The 23150-nt window shown below is 39.5% G+C and overlaps 3 protein-coding genes across 6 annotated transcripts; 1 reads left to right on the top strand and 2 right to left on the bottom strand.

Annotated features, from left to right (window-relative positions):
* Positions 1 to 510: 510 nt before the first annotated feature.
* Positions 511 to 14454, top strand: LOC107789585 (monosaccharide-sensing protein 2). 3 transcript variants are annotated; one of them, XM_075238164.1, is made up of 7 exons: positions 815 to 1067; positions 1199 to 1366; positions 1637 to 1718; positions 1988 to 2554; positions 11026 to 11954; positions 12881 to 13068; positions 13861 to 14454. In XM_075238164.1, exons 3-7 carry the CDS (start codon positions 1640 to 1642, stop codon positions 14300 to 14302), a joined length of 2205 nt encoding a protein of 734 aa, XP_075094265.1. In that variant the 5' UTR covers positions 815 to 1067; positions 1199 to 1366; positions 1637 to 1639; the 3' UTR covers positions 14303 to 14454. The 3 variants fall into 3 exon arrangements, with proteins under 3 accessions (XP_016466909.1, XP_075094265.1, XP_016466908.1); XM_016611423.2 differs by lacking the exons at positions 815 to 1067; positions 1199 to 1366 and adding an exon at positions 511 to 711; XM_016611422.2 differs by lacking the exon at positions 815 to 1067 and having other exon boundaries at positions 1121 to 1366.
* Positions 14455 to 14935: 481 nt separating this feature from the next.
* On the bottom strand, positions 14936 to 16591 carry LOC107807485 (homoserine kinase-like). The gene has a single exon (XM_016631896.2). The coding sequence runs from the start codon at positions 16589 to 16591 to the stop codon at positions 15491 to 15493; it is 1101 nt and encodes a 366-aa protein (XP_016487382.2). The 3' UTR covers positions 14936 to 15490.
* On the bottom strand, positions 14936 to 21385 carry LOC107807482 (glutamate receptor 3.2). Of its 2 annotated transcripts, XR_012702848.1 has the most exons (7): positions 20795 to 21385; positions 19332 to 20674; positions 18953 to 19230; positions 18710 to 18741; positions 18206 to 18600; positions 17497 to 18072; positions 17236 to 17378 (listed from the first exon to the last, which is right to left on the bottom strand). XR_012702848.1 is itself a non-coding variant. In XM_016631892.2 (6 exons), exons 1-6 carry the CDS (start codon positions 21045 to 21047, stop codon positions 17662 to 17664), a joined length of 2712 nt encoding a protein of 903 aa, XP_016487378.2. In that variant the 5' UTR covers positions 21048 to 21385; the 3' UTR covers positions 14936 to 17661. The 2 variants fall into 2 exon arrangements, 1 of the variants encoding a protein (XP_016487378.2); XM_016631892.2 differs by having other exon boundaries at positions 14936 to 18072.
* Between the last annotated feature and the right edge of the window lie 1765 nt (positions 21386 to 23150).

Here is a 23150-nt window from a genome sequence, read left to right as displayed (position 1 = left end):
TTCTAGAACTATGGAGAATTTTCTTGGGAAAGCTCTAGATATTTATGGAATTGGTAGGAAGACTCTTTTGGAAAGCTTTGGAATGTTCTAGTCATGTAGAAAATCCTAGAGGGTGTACTTATTTGTAAATAATAAGGGCATTGCATAATAATTATAATTTACTCACTAGACCTTAGGAGACTAGTATATAAAGGGTATTATTCATTTGTAACTTATCAAGCAAAACAATCAAGTTCTTTCTAATACAAAATCTTTCTTTGGCAATTCTCGTATGTTCTAACATTCCTTAGTGATCTTGAGTATAGTAAGACTGATTTGGCATAACAAGAACGTGAACAAGTTATGCAAGATCTTGAGCGAGTTGTCAAGTGCCGCAAGTAAGTGTACTTAATTAACGACTAAGTACGTGACGTTGTACTTGAAAAATTTATTAGGATCTTCGTACATGAGATTTTTGGTGGGACAACGGGTGCAGTATCATAAATGGCCAGGAAAAGAAAGGAGTATGATTTTTAAAAATTTAAACCGAGAAGTGTCTCGGCTTCGTATCATTTCAAAAACCATATTGCTAACACCCTCATTCCAGAAAACCACTCCCCGGCCAACAGAGTTCTGACGCTTTGGATCGGAAACTCATAGCAGTAGCAGACATCCTGGATTAATCATGTAATTCTGTATTATTAGTATCCTGACGTCGCTTTTCCTTAAAAGGTATTTTTACTTTTCTGTTTTTGTTTTTTAGTATATGATGGAGAACTAGCTGGAGATTCACCTTAATTTATGACTCGTTTGTATGACGAAAAGACATTATTAGATGTAAAAACGGACATCAATCATGGCATCACTTTGGTTAAACCCTCCTTTTCACTAGAACTAGAAGTATTTGTTTATATCACAAAACCTACTTTTTCCCTTTCACATATATTCGGTTCTACTGTTACTAGCTATATAGTAGCCGAGCCGGAAAACGTTAGTGAAAATGGGGAGGACAGCGAATCGACGGGCGCAACAAAAGATGCTTACATGCTGGCAGGTGTCACCCTACCAACGGCTCCCAATAAAATTTAGTACTATATTTTTTCTACTCTACTTTACTTTTCCATTCCTTTCTTTCCTTTCCAATTCCAAAAGGGAACCCTGTTTGTTTCTCCGTAATACATTAATCGCCTCTCTACTCTTTACAATTTTGAAATTCTAGCTTGAGTTTTATAACCGACGATCGCCAGGCAGAGGGAGGAAGCTTCTTGTTGTTTCTAATTCTTCTCTGTGATGAAACTGATACATCAGAAGTTGCACCAACTTCTCGAGTGATTCGGGTTTCTTTAATCCCTCTCTTCATAATTCGACTCACTTGAACATCCTTAAGGTAAAAGACTTTGAAATCTTCCATGCTGATAGTCCACTTGGTCGTCTGTGCGAATTGAATTTTCTATTGATGCTTATGTATCCCATCTTTTTTAATTCTACACATACGATTTAAAGTATTTTTAAACTGGTTTTAATTTCTGAGTCGCTGCAACTTTAACAAAGTTGGCGAAATCCTTTTTTTTAGTATCGAAAGGTATCCTCGTTTCTATACTGGTTTTACGATCATCAATAAGGGACCTTAACCAGCAGTTCTGTTTGGTATTTAAAGGAAATGAGTGGAGCCGTGCTCGTAGCCGTTGCAGCTGCAATTGGCAGCTTTTTGCAAGGATGGGACAACGCCACTATAGCTGGTAATCCTTTCACATATGGCATATCTCTTCAATACTGTTTTTTTTGTTTTTATCTAGTACCCCTGATGTTAATCCGTTTTTCCTCCTGAAAATCTTATTGCTTTTGTATGTAATCTGGTATCTCGTGCAGTCGATGTCTGTGATAATTTAGTCTGATTTCTAACAAGGTTATCCATTCTGTTCTTTCACTCCTTAGATGTTACTCAAAGTCTCAATGATATCTTTCAACTGGTTATGATTCTCTACTCATTTTTTTTTTCTGAATACAGGGGGCATTCTGTACATTAAAAAAGAATTTAAGCTGGAAACTCAACCTACTATGGAAGGGCTTATTGTTTCCATGTCACTTATTGGTGCTGTCTTGATTACAACTTGCTCTGGTGCAATAGCTGACTGGCTTGGCCGTCGTCCCTTGCTCATAACTTCTTCGGTTCTTTATTTTGTTAGTGGCCTTGTGATGCTTTGGTCTCCAAATGTGTATGTTCTACTTTTGGCAAGACTTTTGGATGGGTTTGGTGTTGGTTTAGCAGTTATTCTTGTTCCTATTTATATATCTGAAACAGCACCGCCAGAGATAAGGGGTTTACTGAACACTCTACCTCAGTTCACTGGCTGTCTTGGCATGTTCTTTTCATATTGCATGGTTTTTGGCATGTCGTTGATGAGTTCTCCCACTTGGAGACTGATGCTTGGTGTACTTTCCATCCCCTCCATTCTGTACTTTGTATTGACAATATTTTACTTGCCCGAGTCTCCCAGATGGCTTGTGAGTAAAGGGCGAATGCTAGATGCAAAGCGTGTTTTGCAGAGGCTCCGTGGACGGGAAGATGTCTCTGGTGAGCTCATGGAATCTGTATTTGATTTTAGACTTTTAGTTGTATCATAAAAATTGCAAAATATATTGCAACCTAGAACAAAAATGTCCCCCTAAAGAAAGAAGAGTGACCTAACATTTAGATGGCTTTTCATAAGCAATTTGGCGTATTTTCCCACAGTCACATTATCCCCCAAGTAGATCGTATCTGGACAGGTTCACTAAATTTGATTAGTTTTTTCTTATTATAAAACTTAGCAATTGAAGATTTAGTAATACTGCTAGCTCATTATATTAAAAAGATGCATAGATGGTGAATCCAGATATTTGATTATCAAGTAAACAACATAGCCACAAAAGAAATTAAGAACTAAAAACATGTGCAGATAGATGTTTTAGAATAACAAAATTTTCTTGTTATAGGATTGCTAGTTTGTAATGGAAATCTCTAACTAAGGATAACAAAAACAGAAGAATGAGATCTTAGTCATTGAATATATTGACTTGTGTGTTCTATTTATTTTTACTTTGATTACAATATCTATAAAATTCTTTGCTTCTTTTTCCTTTGGTTTTGAAGTAGCTCTATAATGAACGTAGTCGGTAATTAAGTCATTCTAGAAGTGGACAATTTATCAATCGAAATAATAATATTCGACTATCAAATTAACTGAAATATTTACACCTTTGAAGCATCAAATTTCAAACTTTTGTCCAGAGCGCTTTGTCATTTTATTTTTTCCCCTTTTCTTTTCATCTTTTTGACTTATTCATTAAGGAATGTATGTACAACAAATAACCTGACCAATTTATTATTGAAATGTTCGAATTTCACATTTCATTATTCTACTCCCTCCGTTCCAATTTATGTGAACCTGTTTGATTGAGTATGGAGTTTAAGAAAAAATAAGACTTTTGGAATTTGTGGTGCTAAACAAGTCAAAAAGGGGTCGAGAGTATCTGTGTGGTTATAAAAGCTTCTCATTTAGGGTAGATTTGAAAATTTAAGTTAAATTGTTTCCAAATTTAGAAATGGGTCATTCTTTTTGTAACGGACCAAAAAGGAAATAGGTTCACATAAACTGGAACAGAGGGAGTATTATTTAATTTCTAATCTAAGTCCCACCCAGCCCAAAAGTTCCTCTCCTTTTTCTTTTTGGCGTTTGCTTATTCTATAATCTTATCTTTATTAGGTGAGATAGAGTAACTATCAGTCTGGATGCTAGCTTACTAACAAGCTAACAAACTAATAACAAATATAATTTTGGAGTCTATCCAATACTCATATGTCCCAATTTATATGACGTTCCTTCTATGTTGGACGTTAAAAAACGTTTGACAACATTCAACTTGTAATATCATGTTATACAACTTAATTAAATTTCAAGAATTTTATTTCCTTTAACCAGTCAAGAGTAGGCTTTAAGCTTTGCAACTACTAATTTGATATTTCATTTTACTACTACTTATACTTATGAACAGGTTGTTAAATCTTAGTAAATGGTGTTACATAATTAGAAGAAAAGGAGTATAAGATATTGCAACCCGGTGTAATCCCACATGTGGGGTCTGGGGAGGGTAGTGTGTACGCAGACTTTACCCCTACCCCGGGCGGTAGAGAGGCTGTTTCCGAAAGGCCCTCGGCATTGAATCATACTCATATGATGCATAATGTTTGAGTAGTTCTTTTTTGGCCTTCCTTTGTTTTGACGAATCATATGATGCATAATTTTTGGACATAATGGAATAGGAAGACATTTTTCTAATTATACTGATTTTTGACATATTATACGGTGCATAGATTGATAATGTGAGAATGCACGGGAGAAAAATATTATTATTGATGTTAATTGTAATACAACGAACCTTATCAAAAATAAAAGTTGTAATACAATGAACCCTATTTATAAATACACATAATATATAACCTACTCCTATTACATACGGGACTCGGACTAATTACATATATATTCACAAAGCTATTCTAACACTCCCCCTCAAGCTGATGCATACAAATTATATGTACCGAGCTTGTTACATATATAACTAATACGAAGACCAGTGAGAGACTTGGTGAAAATATTTGCAAGCTGATCATTCGACTTCACAAACTTTGTAGTAATATCTCCTGATATTATCTTTTCTCTGACGAAGTGACAGTCAATCTCAATATGTTTAGTTCTCGCATGGAACACCGGATTCGATACAATATGAATGGCAGCTTGATTATCACACACAAGTTCCATTTGGCTGATCTCACCAAATTTCAACTCATTGAGCAACTGTTTGATCGAAACTAGCTCACATGTTGCTATAGCCATTGCTCGATATTCTGCTTCTGCACTAGACCAAGCAACAACATTTTGTTTCCTGCTCTTCCAAGACATCAAGTTAACTCCTACTAACACACAATATCCAGACGTAGAACGTCTATCAGAAGGTGATCCTGCCCAATCAACATCTGAGTATCAAACGATCTGCTCATGGCCTCGATCCTCAAACAATAGTCCTTTGCCTGGAGCTGATTTTATATACCGAAGAATGCGGACAATTGCATCCCAATGACTATCACAGGGAGAATCCATAAACCAATGTTTAAAAAAGCGCCCGCTTCCTCGCTTTAAGCGAGAAGCGAGGCGAAGCGTGAAGGGCAGCGCTTCAGCAAGGTGAAGCGACTCAGGTCAGTAAAAGCGACCGCTTCTCTGTAAAAAGCGAGAAGCGGGGAAAGCGAAGCGAAGCGAAGAAGCGTCCGCTTCTCTGTTTTAAAATACCCAACCCTATTTTATTAAAAACGAGTTTTTTGGATTAAACACTGGTCTGGACTTCTTCAACAGCAACGACTAGGGTTCTTCAACTTCCAACAACGACGACTTCTTCTTCTTCTTCTTCTTCTTCTTCTGATTCTGATTTCTGAAAGAATCTCAAAGCATCAACCAGGGTTGTTCTTCTTCTTTTTCTTCTTCAACTTCAAGTTCAAGACTTCAAGACTTCAACAGGTATGTTCTGAACTTCTGATTTTCCTCCTTCTTCTTTTCTTCTTCTTCTTCTTCTTTTTCTTTTTCTTTTGGAACTTCCAAAAAGCGGTGAAATGCTGGCGAATTTTTTCCAGAAAATTACTGCCCAATTTTTCCAGTTATTAACCGAAAATTCCTCTAATTTTTTATATCCTTTATTCTTAGTTTTTATTGCCTTTCTTATGTGTTATGTAGTTGTTCTTTTAATGGCGCCAAAAGAAAATAGGAAAGACCCGGCTTGGGCTTACTCTAAAAGAGTTAGCAAGAGCAACAAGATGGCCATTAGATGTCTTTTTTGTGATAAGATTTCAAATGAGGGAATCTATCGTCAAAAAGCGCATCTAATCGGTGGTGAACCAAATGTCGCATCTTGTCCTAAAGTTCCGTCGCATGTGAAGGAAGAATTGAAAGCATTCCTTCAAAACAGTATTTATTTTAATTTTTTTTTAAAATTCCGCTTCACTTCAAAAAAGCGAGCGCTTCGCTTCTCGCTTCTCGCTTCTCGTGAAATGGGGGTTGTCGCTTTTCCTCGCTTCACGCTCTTCACAACACTGCCATAAACTAACTTACAACACTCACATGAAAGGACATGTCAGGTCTAGTCATTGTGAGGTAATTTAATTTACCAACCAGCCGCTTATATCTTGCAGGATCGCTAAGCGGCTCCCCCTTCGCTGGCAGAAGTTCACAATTCGGATCCATAGGAGTGTCAACAGGTCTACAGCCTGTCATTCGTGTTTCCTCAAGAATGTCTAAGGCATATTTCCGTTGTGAGATATCAATACCTGAGCTAGACTAAGCGACCTCAATACCCAGAAAATACTTTAATCTGCCCAAATCCTTGGTCTAAAAATGTTGAAAGAGATGTTGCTTCAACTTAGTAATACCATCATGATCATTGTCGGTAATAACAATATCATCAACATAAACCACCAGATAAATACAGAGATTTGAAGGAGAATGCCGATAAACACAAAGTGATCAGTTTCACTACGAGTCATGCCAAACTCCTGAATAACTGTGCTAAACTTACCAAACCAGGCTCGAAGAGACTGCTTTAGACTATAGAGGAACCGGCGTAACCGACACACAAGGCCACTAGACCCCCCCTGAGCAACAAAACCGAGTGGTTGCTCCATATAAACCTCTTCCTCAATGTCACCGTGAAGAAACCTCTTCCTGAATAACTGTGCTAAACTTACCAAACCAGGCTCGAAGAGACTGCTTTAGAGTATAGAGGAATCGGCGTAACCGACACACAAGGCCACTAGACCCCCCCTGAGCAACAAAACCGAGTGGTTGCTCCATATAAACCTCTTCCTCAATATCACCGTGAAGAAAAGCATTCTTAATGTCCAAGTGATAGAGAGGCCAATGGCGAACAACAACCATGGATAGAAAAATGCGGACTAATGCTATTTTAGCCACGGGAGAGAAAGTATCACTGTAATCGAGCCCAGATATTTGAGTATACCCTTTGGCAACAAGACGAGCCTTAAGTTGATCAACCTGGCCATCTGGACCAACTTTGACTGCATACACCCATCGACAACCAACAGTCGATTTACCCGAAAAAAGAGGAACAAACTCCCAAATACCACTTGTATGTAAAGCAGACATCTCGTCAATCATAGCTTGTCTCCATCCTGGATAAGACAGTGCTTCACTTGTAGACTTAGGGATGGAAACACAGGACAAAGATGATACAAATGCACAATTGGGTGATGACAGACGATGGTAACTTAAACCGACATAATGAGGATTAAGATTAAGTGTAGACCGTATACCTTTCCCTAGTGCAATCAATTGACTAAGAGGAAACAAGTCCGCAGTATTAGCAGGGTCTGGTGTAGGACGTGAATCAGATGGTGATAAGTTAGGAGTGGTGGAGCTGCAGAAGGTTGCACTGGACTAGATGGTGGAGCTGCAAAAGGTTGCACTGGATTAGATAGTGGAGCTGCAGAAGGTTGAATTGGACTAGGTGGTGGAATTGGAGCTATAGGTAATGGAGATGGAGTTGTAGAGGAAGATGAATGAGAGATAGTGACTGAATCTCCAAAAGATGGAACTGGTAGCACCTCAGAAATATCTAAGTGATTACCTGGACCTGTGAAGTATGATTGGGTTTCAAAGAAGTAACATCAACGGACATAAGGTACTGCTGGAGGTCAGGAGAATAGCATTGATACCCCTTTTGCGTTCTCGAGTAACCCAAAATTACACACTTAAGGGCACGAGGAGCTAACTTATCTTTTCTTGGAGTAAGGTTATGAACAAAACACGTGCTCCCAAAGACACGGGGTGAAAGAGAGAACAAAGGTAAGTGGGGAAAGAGGACAGAGAATGGAACTTGATTCTGGATAACTGAACATGGCATACGATTAATAAGATATCAAGATGTAAGAACTGCATACCCCTAAAAACGCAACGGAACATGAGACTGTATGAGTAGGGTACGAGCAGTTTCAATAAGATGTCTATTCTTTCTTTCAGCTACCCCATTTTGTTGAGATGTGTACGAATAAGATGTTTGATGAATAATCCTATGAGAGTTCATAAACTGCTGAAATGGGGAAGACAAATACTCTAGGGCATTATCACTACGAAATGTGCAGATAGAAACCCCAAATTGATTTTGAATTTCAGTGTGGAAGGTCTGGAAAATAGAAAATAACTAGACCGATTTTTCATCAAAAATATCCAAGTGCAACTGGAATAATCATCAATGAAACTGACAAAGTAGCGGAATCCCCAGGTAGAATTGACCCGACTAGGACCCCAAACATCTGAATGGACTAAAGTAAAAGGTGACGCTGCTCGATTATCAAGACGTCGAGGGAAATGGGAGCGGGTATGCTTACCGAGCTGAGAGGACTCACACTCTAGGGTGGACAAGTAAGATAAACCAGGTACCATTTTATGAAGTTTTGACAAACTGGGATGTCCCAACCATTTATGTAATAAATCCGGTGAATCAGTAACAAGACAAGTTGTTGAAGGAAGGTAAGATGTGAGTCCATGTGATTTTGCTAGAATTAGGTAATAAAGTCCATCTGATTCACGCCCGGTACCAATGATCCGCCCTGTACTGCGTTCCTATATAAAAACAAGGTCATCAAGAAATAAAACATAGCATTTAAGTGATTTGGCTAAGAGACTAACGGCTATGAGATTAAAGGACTACCGGGAACATAAAGAACTGAATCTAAAGGTAAGGAAGGAAGTGGACTTGCTTGACGTATTCCAGTTGTTATGGTTTGAGACCCGTTGGCCATTGTGACTGTTGGGAGAGATTGAGAACATGAAGTAGTAGTGAAAATAGATTTGTTACCGGAAATATGATCAGATGCACCTGAATCAATGACCCAAGACTCAGAGGTTGAAGATTGGGAGACACAAGTCACGCTACTATCTGTTTGAACAACGGAAGCTATCCCTCAAGATGTCTGTTTACATACTTTATACTGAAGGAACTCAATATAATCCGGTAAAGAAACCATCTGGATTGCATTGGATCCAACAGATTGTGAGTCAAAGGCTTCTGATACGAATGCCATTATAATGTTTATGCCGGGAAAAGCGTTTGTTTTTGGGAATTACTGTTCACGCCGGAAAAATAAAAAGGTTGTCGGAATTTGATGAAACTTAAATGAAAAGACTCCGAATAACCTCATGAATAATCTGTCCAAAAGAAGCTTGTCGGAAAAATCACTGTAGCTGCTAGAAAGTCCGTGTAGTTGCCACAAAAATCTCAAAGTGATCGGAATATAAAGAAAAAGGCATGGGTAGGCTCGGAATGGCCACGTGAACAAGCTGTCTGAAAGAAAAAATTTGAAATCTGGCCGGGAAAAGGTCACACGCGCCGGCGCGTGGGGAAGAACTCGCCGGAAAATCTGACTTCTGATCCGCGCGTGAGGGCGCGTGAGGGGTCGGTTGCTGGAGATCTTTGGTGGGGTTTGGTCGCGGAAGCCTTGGGGACCCTGTGGTGGTGTTGGTTTTTGCACAACACCAACGTAAAGTGATTTTGTTACGGATAGCCTCTTAGGTCGCCGGAAAATTGCATTGTGACGAGGTCTTTCTTCCCAGAAGTCACTGGAATGATGCACAACGATAAGTTTCCCACTATTGCTCTGATACCGTGTGAGAATGCACGGGAGAAAAATATTATTATTGATGTTAGTTGTAATACAATGAACCCTAATTATAAACACACATAATACATAGCCTACTCCTCACAAGGTAGGGGTAAGATCTGCGTACACACTACCCTCCCCAGACCCCGCAGTGTGGAATAATACTGGGTATGTTGTTGTTGTTGTTGATATAACCTACTCCTATTACATACGGGACTCAGACTAATTACATATATATTTACAAAGCTATTCTAACAGATAAGGCATGCAAAATTGGGGAATTCTTAATGATTTCAGGAGATGAATTTTGTCTAACGAAGACGTCGTCTAGCTCTTTCATTACTTCCTACTCCCTCTGTCCCAAATTAGTTGTCATGTTTCACTTCTCGAGAGTCAAACTTTGTGAACTTTGACCAACATATTATCCCAGACCCCACGGTGTGGGATAATACTGAGTATGTTGTTGTTGTTATTGTTGTTGTTGATATAACCTACTCCTATTACATACGGGACTCGAACTAATTACATATATATTCACAAAACTATTCTAACAGATAAGGCATGCAAAATTGGGGAATTCTTAATGATTTCAGGAGATGGATTTTGTCTAACGAAGACGTCGTCTAGCTCTTTCATTACTTCCAACTCCCTCCGTCCCAAATTAGTTGTCATGTTTAACTTCTCGAGAGTCAAACTTTGTGAACTTTGACCAACATATTTAAATGTGTTTTTTGATCATATTGACATTAAAAAATTGCAACTTGTCGTACTTTTTGTATCGTTCTTCAATATCTAAATTTTAGTTTTAGAATATTGAGTTGATCTAATCCAATTTAGCTTTGAAAATTAATCAAATTGACTCTCGAGAAGCAAAACAAGACAACTAATTTGGGACGGAGGGAGTAATTTTGATTTTATTAATGTTAACAGCTGTTAAAATGCGTGACCACCTCATTTACAAGTTTAAGTTGTTAGATAAGAGATGCATTCATCTAGTTAATTATTATGTCTTTAACAGGCCCCCGCACATGCTGGCCTGATTCTTTTACATGGGCCAAGCATGTGGACTATACTGTTTCACTTTGTCCAATATTTACTTGGGTATATAGCCAGAAGAGTAAACTTTGGTGATTGTACTAGCTTGGTTCTGTAGAGATTGAAAAGATCATGGAGTTTTCGACGTAAAATGAATCTGATATCTTGCTTTGTGTACCGAAAGTATCTGTGAACTTATCATGCTTGTGCCTTTGGCTGTAGTGCTGCTCGGCTTCCTTTAGTTTATCAGTGATCTTAGGTTTCCTGATGAAACTGGCAAAGTTCAATACTGATGCAGCTTCTATTTACAGGAGAAATGGCTTTGCTAGTTGAGGGTCTTGGAGTTGGTGGTGAAACATCAGTGGAGGAGTACATTATTGGTCCAGATAATGGACTTGCGGAAGACCAGGAACCAAGTGTTCAAAAAGATCATATTAGGCTATATGGGCCTGAACATGGACACTCTTTGGTTGCACGGCCTGTCACTGGGCAAAGCGTAGTTGGTGTTGCATCTCGCCAAGGAAGCACATTTGCACCTAATGTGCCCCTCATGGACCCTGTTGTCACTCTATTTGGCAGCGTTCATGAAAAGCTTCCGGATGTGGGAAGCAAGGGAAGCATGCTCTTTCCGCATCTCGGCAGCATGTTTAGTGTTGCTGGAGATCAAACAAAAAATGAAGAGTGGGATGAAGAAAGCCTTGCCATAGAGGGCGATGATTATGCATCTGAGGCTGCAGCTGAAGAATCTGATGACAATTTGCAGAGCCCACTGATATCTCGTCAGGCAACAAGCATGGAAAAGGACATGGTTCCGCCTCCATCTCGTGGAAGTTTTTTTAGCATGATGCAGGGTAATGATGGTGAACCAGTTGGCAGTGCTGGCATTGGTGGTGGATGGCAGCTTGCATGGAAATGGACAGAGAGAGAAGGTGATGATGAAAAGGAGGGAGGTTTTAAAAGAATCTATTTGCATGAAGGTGGAACTCATGGAACTCGAAAGGGATCTTTAGTTTCTCTTCCTGGGGGTGATATGCCTAGTGGTGGTGAATTTGTTCGTGCTGCTGCTTTGGTGAGTCAACCAGCTTTATATTCGAAAGATTTGATGGATCAACATCATGTTGGACCAGCTATGATTCATCCATCTGAAGCATCTGGAAAATGGCCTAGTTGGAGCGATTTATTTGAACCAGGAGTCAAGCATGCATTGATTGTTGGTGTGGGAATCCAACTACTTCAGCAGGTAATCACCAATATTACTAGAATATAGTGTAACTACTGTCTTTCTTCCATGCATTCCCAAGGTCAGTCTGTCTCTATTGCAGGTTGGTTATGTTCCCTCCTTAAATCTGGACTTGAGATCAGTAGCTTTCTTGCTTTATTGTAGAAACTTTTTGAGTGTCTATTTGGCGCGGTTGCTATTTTAACAGTGATTCTGGAGACCTTATGCAACTAAGAGTTAAGTAGAAGCATATTCATTTCTTCAAAAGATGTAGTACACAAATTCTTTCCAGACCTTGTCATTAGGGCTGTATTCCTGCCTTCAATCAAAATATCTATTGATAGGTTAGGATTGGAGAAAATTTCTCTGCAGAATCCTAAGGGGTTAGACTCTTCATCTTGAATTGAATCTGAATCAAAGGATGACGTGTAAATTTTGTGATTGGGCACGATTTATCTTGAGCATTTTTTTTATAGATCTTGAGAAGCAACAAAAGAATAAGAGAAGTTGATAACTATTAGGCTGATTCATGCTAACCATTCACAGAGATGGATATTGGTGAGACTTCAGTCAATACAAACTGATGTTTAATGAGTCAATATTTGTAAGGTAGCATTCTAAATATGATACTAGCAGTCTGGTTGCTGATATTTGAAATATTTACAAGTCCCGCTGGTACTGCTACACAGTTGTCCTTTACGGCCTCAAATTTGAATATTTCTTTTAGGCCAGGTAGTCAAGATTATGACCTAATTTAACCTCCTGCCATAATTCCATTAAATACAGAAACGGCACTATTGTAAAGATATTCCTACTTTGATATCTTTGTGATTTTTCTATTTCACTTCGTCTTGATTCAGCATCCTTGCATAGGAAATGCTAGAGTCAGCTTGGTTTACACTGTATCAAAGACTGTCTGCTTCCCTTTCTAACACCTGTTCATGCAGTTCTCAGGAATTAATGGAGTTATGTACTATACTCCTCAAATACTTGAGCAAGCAGGTGTAGGAGTTCTTTTGTCAAACCTTGGCATCAGTTCTGCTTCTGCATCTCTGCTGATAAGTGCAATCACAAATTTCTTAATGCTCCCTTCAATAGCTGTTGCCATGAGGCTTATGGATATCTCTGGCAGGAGGTAATTACTTTTGAGTAACTACTATGGAACAAGAGTGAATATGATGTTTTTCGTAGTGCCTTGTCCAAATGGCTCACAAAGTATTTTGATTTGATTTCTCATCTCCAATTGTGGGGTATTCTTTTTTGTTTTAAGGGCACCCCCTTCTTTCTTTAAAGGTCTAATCCCCTCATTAGTAGATGTGTCTGGAATTTGGACGCAATGCATCTCCATTGCAGTAGACTGTTTGCTAGTTCAAGATGGAGTGAGGGAGATATCGCAAAAATTTCTATGCTTTAACAGATGGAAGATTGAGGGGGCCCTTTGCCATTATTAGCACTAGAAAAGTATAATAGTAGCAGGGTGTAGTGGGAGGCTACCCATTCAAACCAGGGTCTGAGTGTAAAAGGAAAAAGAAACCCTCCCATGCACTAAATTGTTGCCATCTTAAAGGGAGAAATAAATCTCTTCATTTTTTGTACTCTGACCTGCTTCATGTTCACTGCTGATTTAGAGTTCAAGCAAGTTTCAATGCCTATGGGAAGCGTTCCCACTCATTTAAGACAAAGGGTCCTTCATCCATCTTTGTTTGTAGGTTTGCTTGGCCACATTTATAAGGTTCTCCTCCACAATGATTCTCACATAATAGACTTTAGCATCCTTTTTCTCTCTTATCTTAAATATTGTAGAAATTTGCATTGTTACCTGCACTTAAGGCTGGATAAAAAGTGAATGGATGTCCTATTGTCCTTAGTTTCGATTCCTGCAAATCTGATTACTACCTTTGCCTTTCTGTATATTGTTGTATTGCAGGAGTCTGCTGCTAGGCACAATTCCTATCTTAATTATAGCCCTCATTGTTCTAGTTATTGGAAGTTTAGTGAGTATGGGATCTGTTGCAAAGGCTGCTATATCAACAGTTTGTGTTGTTATGTACTTCTGCTCATTTGTTATGGGGTTCGGGCCCATTCCTAACATACTCTGTTCAGAGATATTTCCAACTCGGGTCCGAGGTATATGCATTGCCATCTGTGCTCTAGTATTCTGGATTGGGGATATTATTGTTACCTACACACTACCTGTGATGCTGTCCTCTATTGGCCTTGCTGGTGTATTTGGCATATATGCTATCGTCTGTGTTATATCATGGATATTTGTTTTCTTGAAAGTACCTGAAACCAAAGGGATGCCTCTTGAAGTGATCTCGGAGTTCTTCGCTCTTGGTGCTAGGCAGGCTGCTGCTGCTAAGAACTGATCTGATCGTTTGACGACATGTTGCCTTGCCTAGTGCCCGGAATTTGTTTGCTTTAAGGTTCCCTTGTTTGATAGAGTGGTGTTTGCTATTCAGTTTTCTAAGTTGTTTAGAACAGTGCAAGATCTTTTAATGAGTTTTACGATTCTGCCAATTACAACTGCAGTTGTTTAGAACAGTGCCATTTATTCCTGTTTGGTTTGAAATTTGGTCATTTGATTAGTAGTCATGCTTGTGAAAGGTTCTGCTGAAATGCCGCAAAGGTGTTCACTTGTTTTTTTTTTAAAGCATCACTTGTGGTGATTAAACAAAAACTCATCAAGCTCTTGAAACTCAAAGGTCCATTAATCATCTTGTTATCTCCTTGATCACTTAAGGCCTGACTTCGTCCATAGCAGAACTGTCCCTCGACGTATCTAGCTTTGCTTCATAGAGTGGATGTCCTCAGTCCCTGCATATTGCACCCCCAAAAGAATATCAAGAATCTTATTCTTTGTATCTCTTTCGCAGAGCTATGTTGAGGAAAGAATAAAAAAGGTGAAATAGCGCCCACAACATCGGAACCAAATATATGCATCAACTTAAAGGAACAGAAGCTGAAAGGAAGTGAAAAGGAGGGTAAGAAGCCAATCTATATTTTGCAACTCTGTAACTAACAGATATGTTTTAATTTAATAATATTACCTTATTAAACAAAACAAAAAAATAAAAAACGATAAAAGAAAGAAGGTTTCAATATCAAGCATTGCAATTGCACTAAGTGTATCTCATATAGCTTCAAAGCTACTATAGTGCTATAAATAATGCAAATTCAACTTCTAGCTGGGTTGATAGCTTTCACTTCTTATATGACCACCAAACTTGAGTACTCCGTAGTACTTAGAAGACAGCAGTTGAGACATGACGCCACCTCCCATATACTACTGAACTGTCACGATTTGGTGCCAATTTGCCAAAATTTTAAGTTATTCCATTATTTGGCACCAGTTCAAGTAGGCAACCCGCCCAAAATGGATCAGTCTCTGAAGATCAAAATCCCTATGCAAAGGTGACCGTAATGGATTAGGTGGAAGAATGTCGGAACCATCCACTCTCACCATTCCCGTGAAAAATTTGCAAAGGCATGTTGGCCCCCCCAAGAAAAGATGTACGAGGAACCAACAAGCTGTAGCATGACAATTAGGACAAAAATCATCTGGGATCACTACTGACAAGCCTGGCCCCAACCCGGTCTAGCTTCTTCACCATCGTCGAGGACTTGAGGTTTCCTTCTTTCAGAAAAGCCTCTACCATTCTTTGCCCAATCTCCCTTCCTTTCTCCTCGTTGTCAGTCACTGCTACTGCCGTGGGCCCAGCTCCGCTTATGGTGCAGCCAAAAGCTCCTGCTTCCATTGCCGCCTTCTTCACACCCTCCATTCCAGGAATCAACGGTGCCCTCCTTGGCTCCACTATTTTATCAGAGGACAGTGCCTTTCCTAAAACCGACAGGTCTCCCTGCAGCACGGCCGCCACTAACGCCCCTGCCTGACTACAATTCCAAACGTGATGGGACATGGTTATCTGTTGCGGCAGTGCCTCCCTCATTTTCTTAGTTGGGGCCTCAAATTCGGGATTCACCAGCACAAAGAACAACTCCTTTTCGTGAGGAAACTTCAACTGGATTAACTCCAGAGGATCGTAGCTCCTGATCAATACGAAACCCCCCATAATAGCAGGTGCCACGTTGTCCGCGTGGTAACCCGAGACTTTCGATTCCGATTCTAGCCCAGCAAGCACGAGGTCAGACGCGCCCAGTGGGCGGCCAAAAAGCTCGTTCACGGCGACCGCAGCGGCGGCGGCACTAGCGGCACTGGACCCGAGACCACTGCCCAAGGGCAATCCCTTCTGGAGGGAGAGGGAAAGGCCAACGGATCGGATGTTGAGCATCTTCATGACGGAGATGGCGGCGATACCCGCGCAATTCCAGAGGGGGTTTTTGTTGAGCTTCTTGCCGGCGCCGGAGATGTCAGAAATAGAAACCTCACCAGGGTAAACGTCGGGGTCGACGCGGAGAGTGACGTAGTCGCCGATGCCGTCGACAGCGCAGCCAAGGAAGTCGAAACCGGGGCCGAGATTAGCGACGGTGGCGGGAGCAAATGACTTGACGCAGGTGAAAACTGGTGGGGGCTCAGTGACGAGGGTGCGGGAGTGAGCGGAGAGATTGAGTCTAAAGGAGGGATTAGGATTGGGTTTGCGTGAGGAGGTGATGAGGTTGAGATTGAGATTGAGGGGAGACTGACAGAAGATGGCCATTGCAAAGAAGAGTGTGGTTACTGGTTAGAGTGAGAGCCAACGCCTGTAAAAGAGTCTCACCCAATCACCAGCCTCTGAAGGAAAGAGGGTTCTTACCGAAAAACTCGCTACTCAGCTTCTGAAAGAGACTAGGTTGAGTTGAGGGGTTGGCCACTTTCTTTGTTTTACTGTAAGTTTCTTTTCTTTTACACACTTCCACCCAACTAGACATAGCTTATTTTTTCTGTTAAGTAAATGAAATTTTCTATTTACGCACAATATCACTCTCTCTCTATATATATATAGATACTGGTTTATCTAATCTACTCACCATTTATTAGGATTAATCTTTGATCAAACCAATTATTTGTAAATAAGAAGCATTTTAAATAAGTTAGTTATTGAATCATCTCTTCAAAATTTGCCCCAACCCAAGGTACCTAGAGCTGAAAATGCTGATTGGGCTTCTTGTGAGAAAGAGATGAGGAAGTCCGTATCACAAGGAATAAACTCTTAAAGCAGGCCAAAATGAGCTCAACTAACATGCTGAAGCGGCTTAAGATTCAGTTAGCCTTTTGGCAATCCTATATTTTTGTCCATAAACGATATTACATTCTCTATCTCTCTGTTGGGTAACACCATTCAACACATTCATCACATCAATATTCCAAAACATAACATCTTATTCCATATTTGTGGAGCTGTACATCAACAACAACAACAACAACAACAACAACAACAACCCAGTATAATTCCACTAGTGAATAATTCCACTAGTGAAGTGTGATGGGGTAGTTTGTACGCACACCTTATCTCTACCCTGGACCTTATCTCTACCCTGGATAAAGAGGCTGTGTGCTCTCCACTAGAGCAACCCACTTTTGTTAGAGTTATTGGAGCTGTACATCAATATCCTAAAACTTAACATCTTATTATATTAAATTACAAAGTTATTGGGTTAATTCTTCGAACACTAGATGTTCTCTACATTCCGTTGTTACATGATAAGATGAACAAGAATCAAAGGAGAACATTTCACAGTCTCTCTTTTGGAAAATGTTCATCATTTCAAGCTTCGATGATGATCGGCATTAGCTAGTGGAAAGGTTTTCCATTTCCATCCGCTTTCTTTTCAACCTATTTGCAGATATTTCTGCCTTCTCATCCACAAAAGACAAAAACTTCTTAAGCCGTATTGAATGTGATATTCTAGTTCTAGTAGAAGTAGAACGCTGCGTTAATTCAGGAAAATGTCGTTTGAACTGCCGCAACATGAAGCAGAAATATACAATCAGAGCAAAACAGCAAGTAACTCCACAAATGAGGAATAGACCCCAAAAGCTCTTCAACTGAAGCTGCTCTGAATCTGCTTCAGAGTTCTGCCCTCCACAAACTTTTCTGTTTAACCACTTCTTGTGAATCTTCTCTAGCTCTCCATTCTCAGATAATTGCAAGATTGCAGTTGACATGTCAATAGCTAAGGGTGAGTCTCTCGGAAATGCCTATAAAATTAATTGCATCAAGCTATCAGCTTATGTTACATGACTAGCTCTTAAGTCATTTTGCCACTCATGTCCATTTATTACTTCGCTATAAGCGTTAGTAGCAATAATATATGAGTAAGGAAATACTTACGAATCCCCATCCACTTTTGGTAAACTCTGGGCCAACTTTTTGGAACCCACAGTAAGTTGATAAAAACTGATCCACATATGGACGTTCATCGACCACAGCAGCAACTCTTCCTTGTTCAAGGGCATCAGCATATTCTTTTGGTGATCCAAGAGGAACAAGCCTAGACTTTGCAATGTTGACTTCTTCAAATAAGTAGTTCTCAGCAAAAGAGCCTACCTGGTACCCAATTGCGTCATTGCTTGTTACTAAGGATTCAATTCCTTGGATAGATGATGCAAGCTGTTGAACCGTTAGAAACGATGTCAAGCTGGCGGTATAGCTCGACGTAATTATCAAGATGACGAATAGCCATATAAGCAGTACAATTCGACCTAATGTGCTCACTGTGTTTTCTCCTGAAAGGTTTTCAGAATTTAACCATTATGCCAAAGTTTAACACTACAAATTAAATAAATACAGTTATTACCTTGACTTTTGTGAAAGGAGGAGAAACTAGATACTTACTCGGGGCTCCAAATATAGTTGAGAAACTAAACCTGCAAGCAAAATAAGGGGTACAAGGAGATGAGTTCAAATCCTAAAATCAAGATGCAAATTATGAGATTAGTAATGCAAGAAAATAGAATTCAAACACTGCTTTCTATAGCTTCTTGCGTAACTTCGTAGGATCCTAGTACTTAGGTAGTTGCATTAACTTCCCATTACAGTACTTAGAAGGCTAACAGGAAAGGCATCCAATTAACTCACCATAAAATTGTGACCACCTGCTTCTTTGGGGGGCCACGAAATTCATCATTAAATTTGTGCTCTAGTATCCACACTACGGTTCCCACAACAAGGCAAAAAGCGGCTATGACTCCCCACGCCAGGGGAGTAAATGGCCGCAGGAAAGCCCAAGCAATCGACCTCATCTTTTTCACATGTACCACCACCACTAACCCTGACTCTATGTATGGTTGACTAAAATCCAATATCTTTGTGCGGTTCGTGACAATTGTAATGTCACCAACTGCAGCATCAAATTCCTATCACAGAATAAGAAAACAATGTTATACTGAATGTTAACTACACTTAAGTTTTTGCAACTTTAAGTAGCGGGAATAGCAATGCCATTGACGGTACTCACATGGGCTGTGATCATGTTTACTAGCTGAGTATAGCTTGGATTTTTGTGTCCATCTCCAAAAATGATGAATTGATGTGGCACAGGGTATGAAAGACACTTCAAGGCTGCAAGGAAGACATCTATGCAATATCCTTGGACCACTCCACTACCTTCCTTTTCTGAAACAAAAGCTCTGAAGCCCACTCTCCTTGGGACTCCAATCCTTAACGGCCTCCCATTGTCTGGAAATACCCATCCACGCGGTCTGATTTTAGTTTTCCCTGGCCATATAACCTGATCCAACCGTTGAGTTGCACTTGACCTATTAGCTGGTTTGGCATAAAGAGACTCCGGAGGCACAACGGATAGCCCAGAGTAGTTACACCAGTATCCTATTTGCCTTAACCATCCTTTGCCAACTACATTGAGAATATCAAACGAGGGACGGAACATGGATCTATCTGGTTTAAATGCAATGGGACCACTTACCCCTGTCATGTTGGTCTTTAATATGTTACTAAGCAACTTCTTACCACCATCAAAAATGCTAAGTGCAGCAAGGTTCATCGTCTCTCCAGCAAAACTGTCCAAATTAGAATCATTTGAGTAGGAGATTTTGCCTCCTTGATCTAAAAACTCTTTAACTGCGTAAGCAATCATCCAAACAGTATCATAGGCGTATAGACCGTAGGCATTCAAACCAACGGAGCTATTGCTCAACTTGTTCCACCTTGATACAAAAGCCCTCTTCTTTTGGGAATCAGGTGTATGGGGCCGAAGGGTGAGAGCACCTTGTATAGAGCTAGCCACCTTTGTTGAAACTGAAGTCGAATCAAGGACACCGGAAAGCCAAGAAGTAGCAATCCAAACATATTCACTCGTCATCATGCCAAGCTCCTGGGCAACCTCAAAAACCTTGAGACCTGTTATGGATAGTGTATGTAGAACAATAACTCGGGATTCGATTGATTTAACCTTGAGCAACTCAGCCACGATCAGGTCACGACTAGACATGAGTTCAGGTGGAAGAATTGCCTTGTAAGAAATCTTACAACGTCTCTCAACAAGTTTATCACCTAGAGCGGCAATACTATTTCGACCTTGATCATCGTCTGAGAAAATTGCAATGACTTCTCTGTATTGAAAATAACTGATCATATCGGCTACGGCAGTCATTAGAAAAAGATCACTGGGGGCAGTCTGAATGAAATAGGGGTACTGAAGAGGTGAGAGTGTGGGGTCCAATGCTGTGAAAGAAAGGAGCGGGACATGGAGTTCATTCGCAAGGTGAGAGAGTACATGGGCCATTACAGAACTTTGAGGGCCAATCACAGCTACTGTATCGGTCTCCATGAATTGTAATGCTGGGAAGCCAGAAAAGTAGAAAAGAGTTAACAAGACGATCTAGTCAAGTGATATCTAAGAGCAGTGAGAGATAAATTGAAAAAGTGTAGTATGAAAAGGTGAGAACTATATATATATACCTCCAATGATCCCAAGGAATCCGCTGTAGTTTGAATCATGGAGGGTGAGAGCAAGTTTTCTTCCGTCAAGAAGAGTGGTATCAGAATTGACGTCTTGGACAGCAGCTTCCATTGCGATTCTAGCAACCTTGCCGTTGGTGGTGCCAAAAGAAAAGATGGCTCCAATCTTCACCTCATAAGCTTGTCTCTGCTCCTCTGAAGATTGTCCAATAAAGCAGACGAACAGAATTAGCAGAAAACAATTTAAATTCATGATGACGCCTCCAATTGCAATTAATGCGTTGGTAACTGTAGAAGGATCAGATTACCAACAAAAGTAAAATAAAACCCAATGTGACGAACAACTGTTAGAAATGGAGGAGAGAGCAGGGCTAAAGGGACGGGCAGGAAGAACTTTTCAAGTCTGAGAACTTGGAAGTTAATTCTGTCATGATAGAAAATAAAAGGAGACAACCGCAGAGACAGAGAGGAAGCGACCTTCAAATCTTAAAGTTTATAAACTCCGAGAGAGGAAACAGAGAGGACAAGAAATGTCCTTTCGAAGAGGAAGTAGTGATACTAGATTACTAAAGTGGCAAGCCAAGGTCTTTCATTTGTTCTGGGTAGGGTAGTAGCCATATAAAGTGAAGTTTTAGTCTTTTTTCTGAAGGATATCACGAGATATAGACAGTTCCCTCAAGTAAAAGAAAAGGAAATTGTGGAGCACACCAAAATCAAAATGGCCAACCACCCGGAGTAATAAAAAGTTAGTAGAACATAGCTATGACAAAGGCATTAGGGATTAAACAAAGAAAAAATAATCCAAAAGGATGGATGGACGGTGGCCTGCTTTGACATATTTGAGATTTATTATGATATGAGCAGAATGAGAATACTTGAGTATACAGGAACTTTAGGATATAAGTTTAATAGCTAGCTTGTCATTCTAGGATTACTCCATTATGCAACTTGCTCGGTTGGACAACCACTCCACTTTCCGCGCATAAAACATAAAAGTAAGATATCCGTTGTTGTCATTATTAATACCCTCCGCCACAGCGCACAGGGCTTGGATTGGAAATTCGGAAATCTATGATGTTATGACACATCTTGGTGCAGCGCAAGGATTGGAAGATAAAATGTTGCAGCATTTATATTTCCCTTTGGAGCTCAAGCGGCAAGGAGGGTAGGTCAATTCTTGTTTTACTCTGAGGCATCCATATTATTTCCATTGTTCAAAAACTATCAGTTTCATGGATATTAATAGCATAAACTTTCAACGCGAAATTGAGTATTTATGTAAGTATTATCATGACAATTTGCTGGGTTATAAATGTACGCAGAAACACTCTTTGGATATACGCTTAATCTTTATTTTAACGTGGGCTAGTGGTGGCATTCCTTTAGTCCTATTGTATGATGAAACCTACTCCTTACTTTATTATATCTTTGTTCGTTAATAACTAATATAATGATCATTTTAACTTGTCAATGAAGCAACAAAAAAAAAAACAATCATAGACAATGATAGTGTACATACTGAGGTAATATTAATTTATAGGAGTACCATTTAATGATCATAACACATGATGTTTGAACGAAGACACAGGAGATTATACAGTAAATATTGATCAAATGAAGAGACCCAGCACAACATAGATTAGCAAAGAGTGGAGTGGAAGACCATAACTTAGACGCATTAGGTTTCTCCTGCAAGAGGAAAAGGGAAAATCAAGACCAGGATTGCAACAAGAAAGAGAGAAACCACTAAGCTTGATTGGTGGATTTGTCACTACGTACACGATGACAAGAGAAAAATACTTACTGGTCGTTTAGTTTGTGGGATAGGGATAACAATTTCAGAATAAAAATGCAAGATTCTTTTAATTATGAGATTAATTATACCATAGTTATGATATCATTTTTATACATTCTCAATACGGAATAACAATCCCCGAATTACTAATCTCAAAATAACATACCAAAATGACTAAGATACCTTTTTCCAAAGCTCTTCTCTCAAAGTCCTTTAGAAAATCTTAGGTGAAAATTAGAAATAAAAAATTATCTCAACTTATCTAAGTATAAAATTAAATACATGTTTTATATCTTGTATATATTTTATTTTTATCTAATTAGCCAAATATCTACTAATAAAATTATATCGACTAAATAATCCCGCCATTATACTTCTGGTATTATTTATTCACCAACCAAACGACCCTCCTTAATTGTTGGTTGCATGTACAAGCTATTACAATATAGTGTTTGGTTGCCTCTTGAATTTTGTTTAAAATTCAGCATTATATATAGGATGTTTGGTTGTTGTTTTTATTACCTGCATAAAAAATATATAAATAAATTACGCAAAAATTAA

This window comes from Nicotiana tabacum, chromosome 19, assembly GCF_000715075.1.
Source record: "Nicotiana tabacum cultivar K326 chromosome 19, ASM71507v2, whole genome shotgun sequence".
Taxonomy (NCBI): Eukaryota; Viridiplantae; Streptophyta; class Magnoliopsida; order Solanales; family Solanaceae; genus Nicotiana; species Nicotiana tabacum.
The sequence above is the reverse complement of the archived record's forward strand: the minus strand, read 5'-3'. Positions and strand labels throughout refer to the sequence as shown.

Coding starts and splice junctions, on each gene's coding strand:
- LOC107807485 (XM_016631896.2), bottom strand. CDS start 16,591: ATGGCCATCTTCTGTCAGTCTCCCCTCAATCTCAATCTCAACCTCATC.
- LOC107807482 (XM_016631892.2), bottom strand. CDS start 21,047: ATGAATTTAAATTGTTTTCTGCTAATTCTGTTCGTCTGCTTTATTGGA. Junction 20,675..20,794: donor ATTCCTTGGGATCATTGGAG/GTATATATATAT, acceptor CTGGCTTCCCAG/CATTACAATTCATGGAGACC. Junction 18,073..18,205: donor CCAAAAGTGGATGGGGATTC/GTAAGTATTTCC, acceptor TTAATTTTATAG/GCATTTCCGAGAGACTCACC.
- LOC107789585 (XM_016611423.2), top strand. CDS start 1,640: ATGAGTGGAGCCGTGCTCGTAGCCGTTGCAGCTGCAATTGGCAGCTTT. Junction 11,955..12,880: donor GAATCCAACTACTTCAGCAG/GTAATCACCAAT, acceptor CTGTTCATGCAG/TTCTCAGGAATTAATGGAGT. Junction 13,069..13,860: donor ATGGATATCTCTGGCAGGAG/GTAATTACTTTT, acceptor GTTGTATTGCAG/GAGTCTGCTGCTAGGCACAA.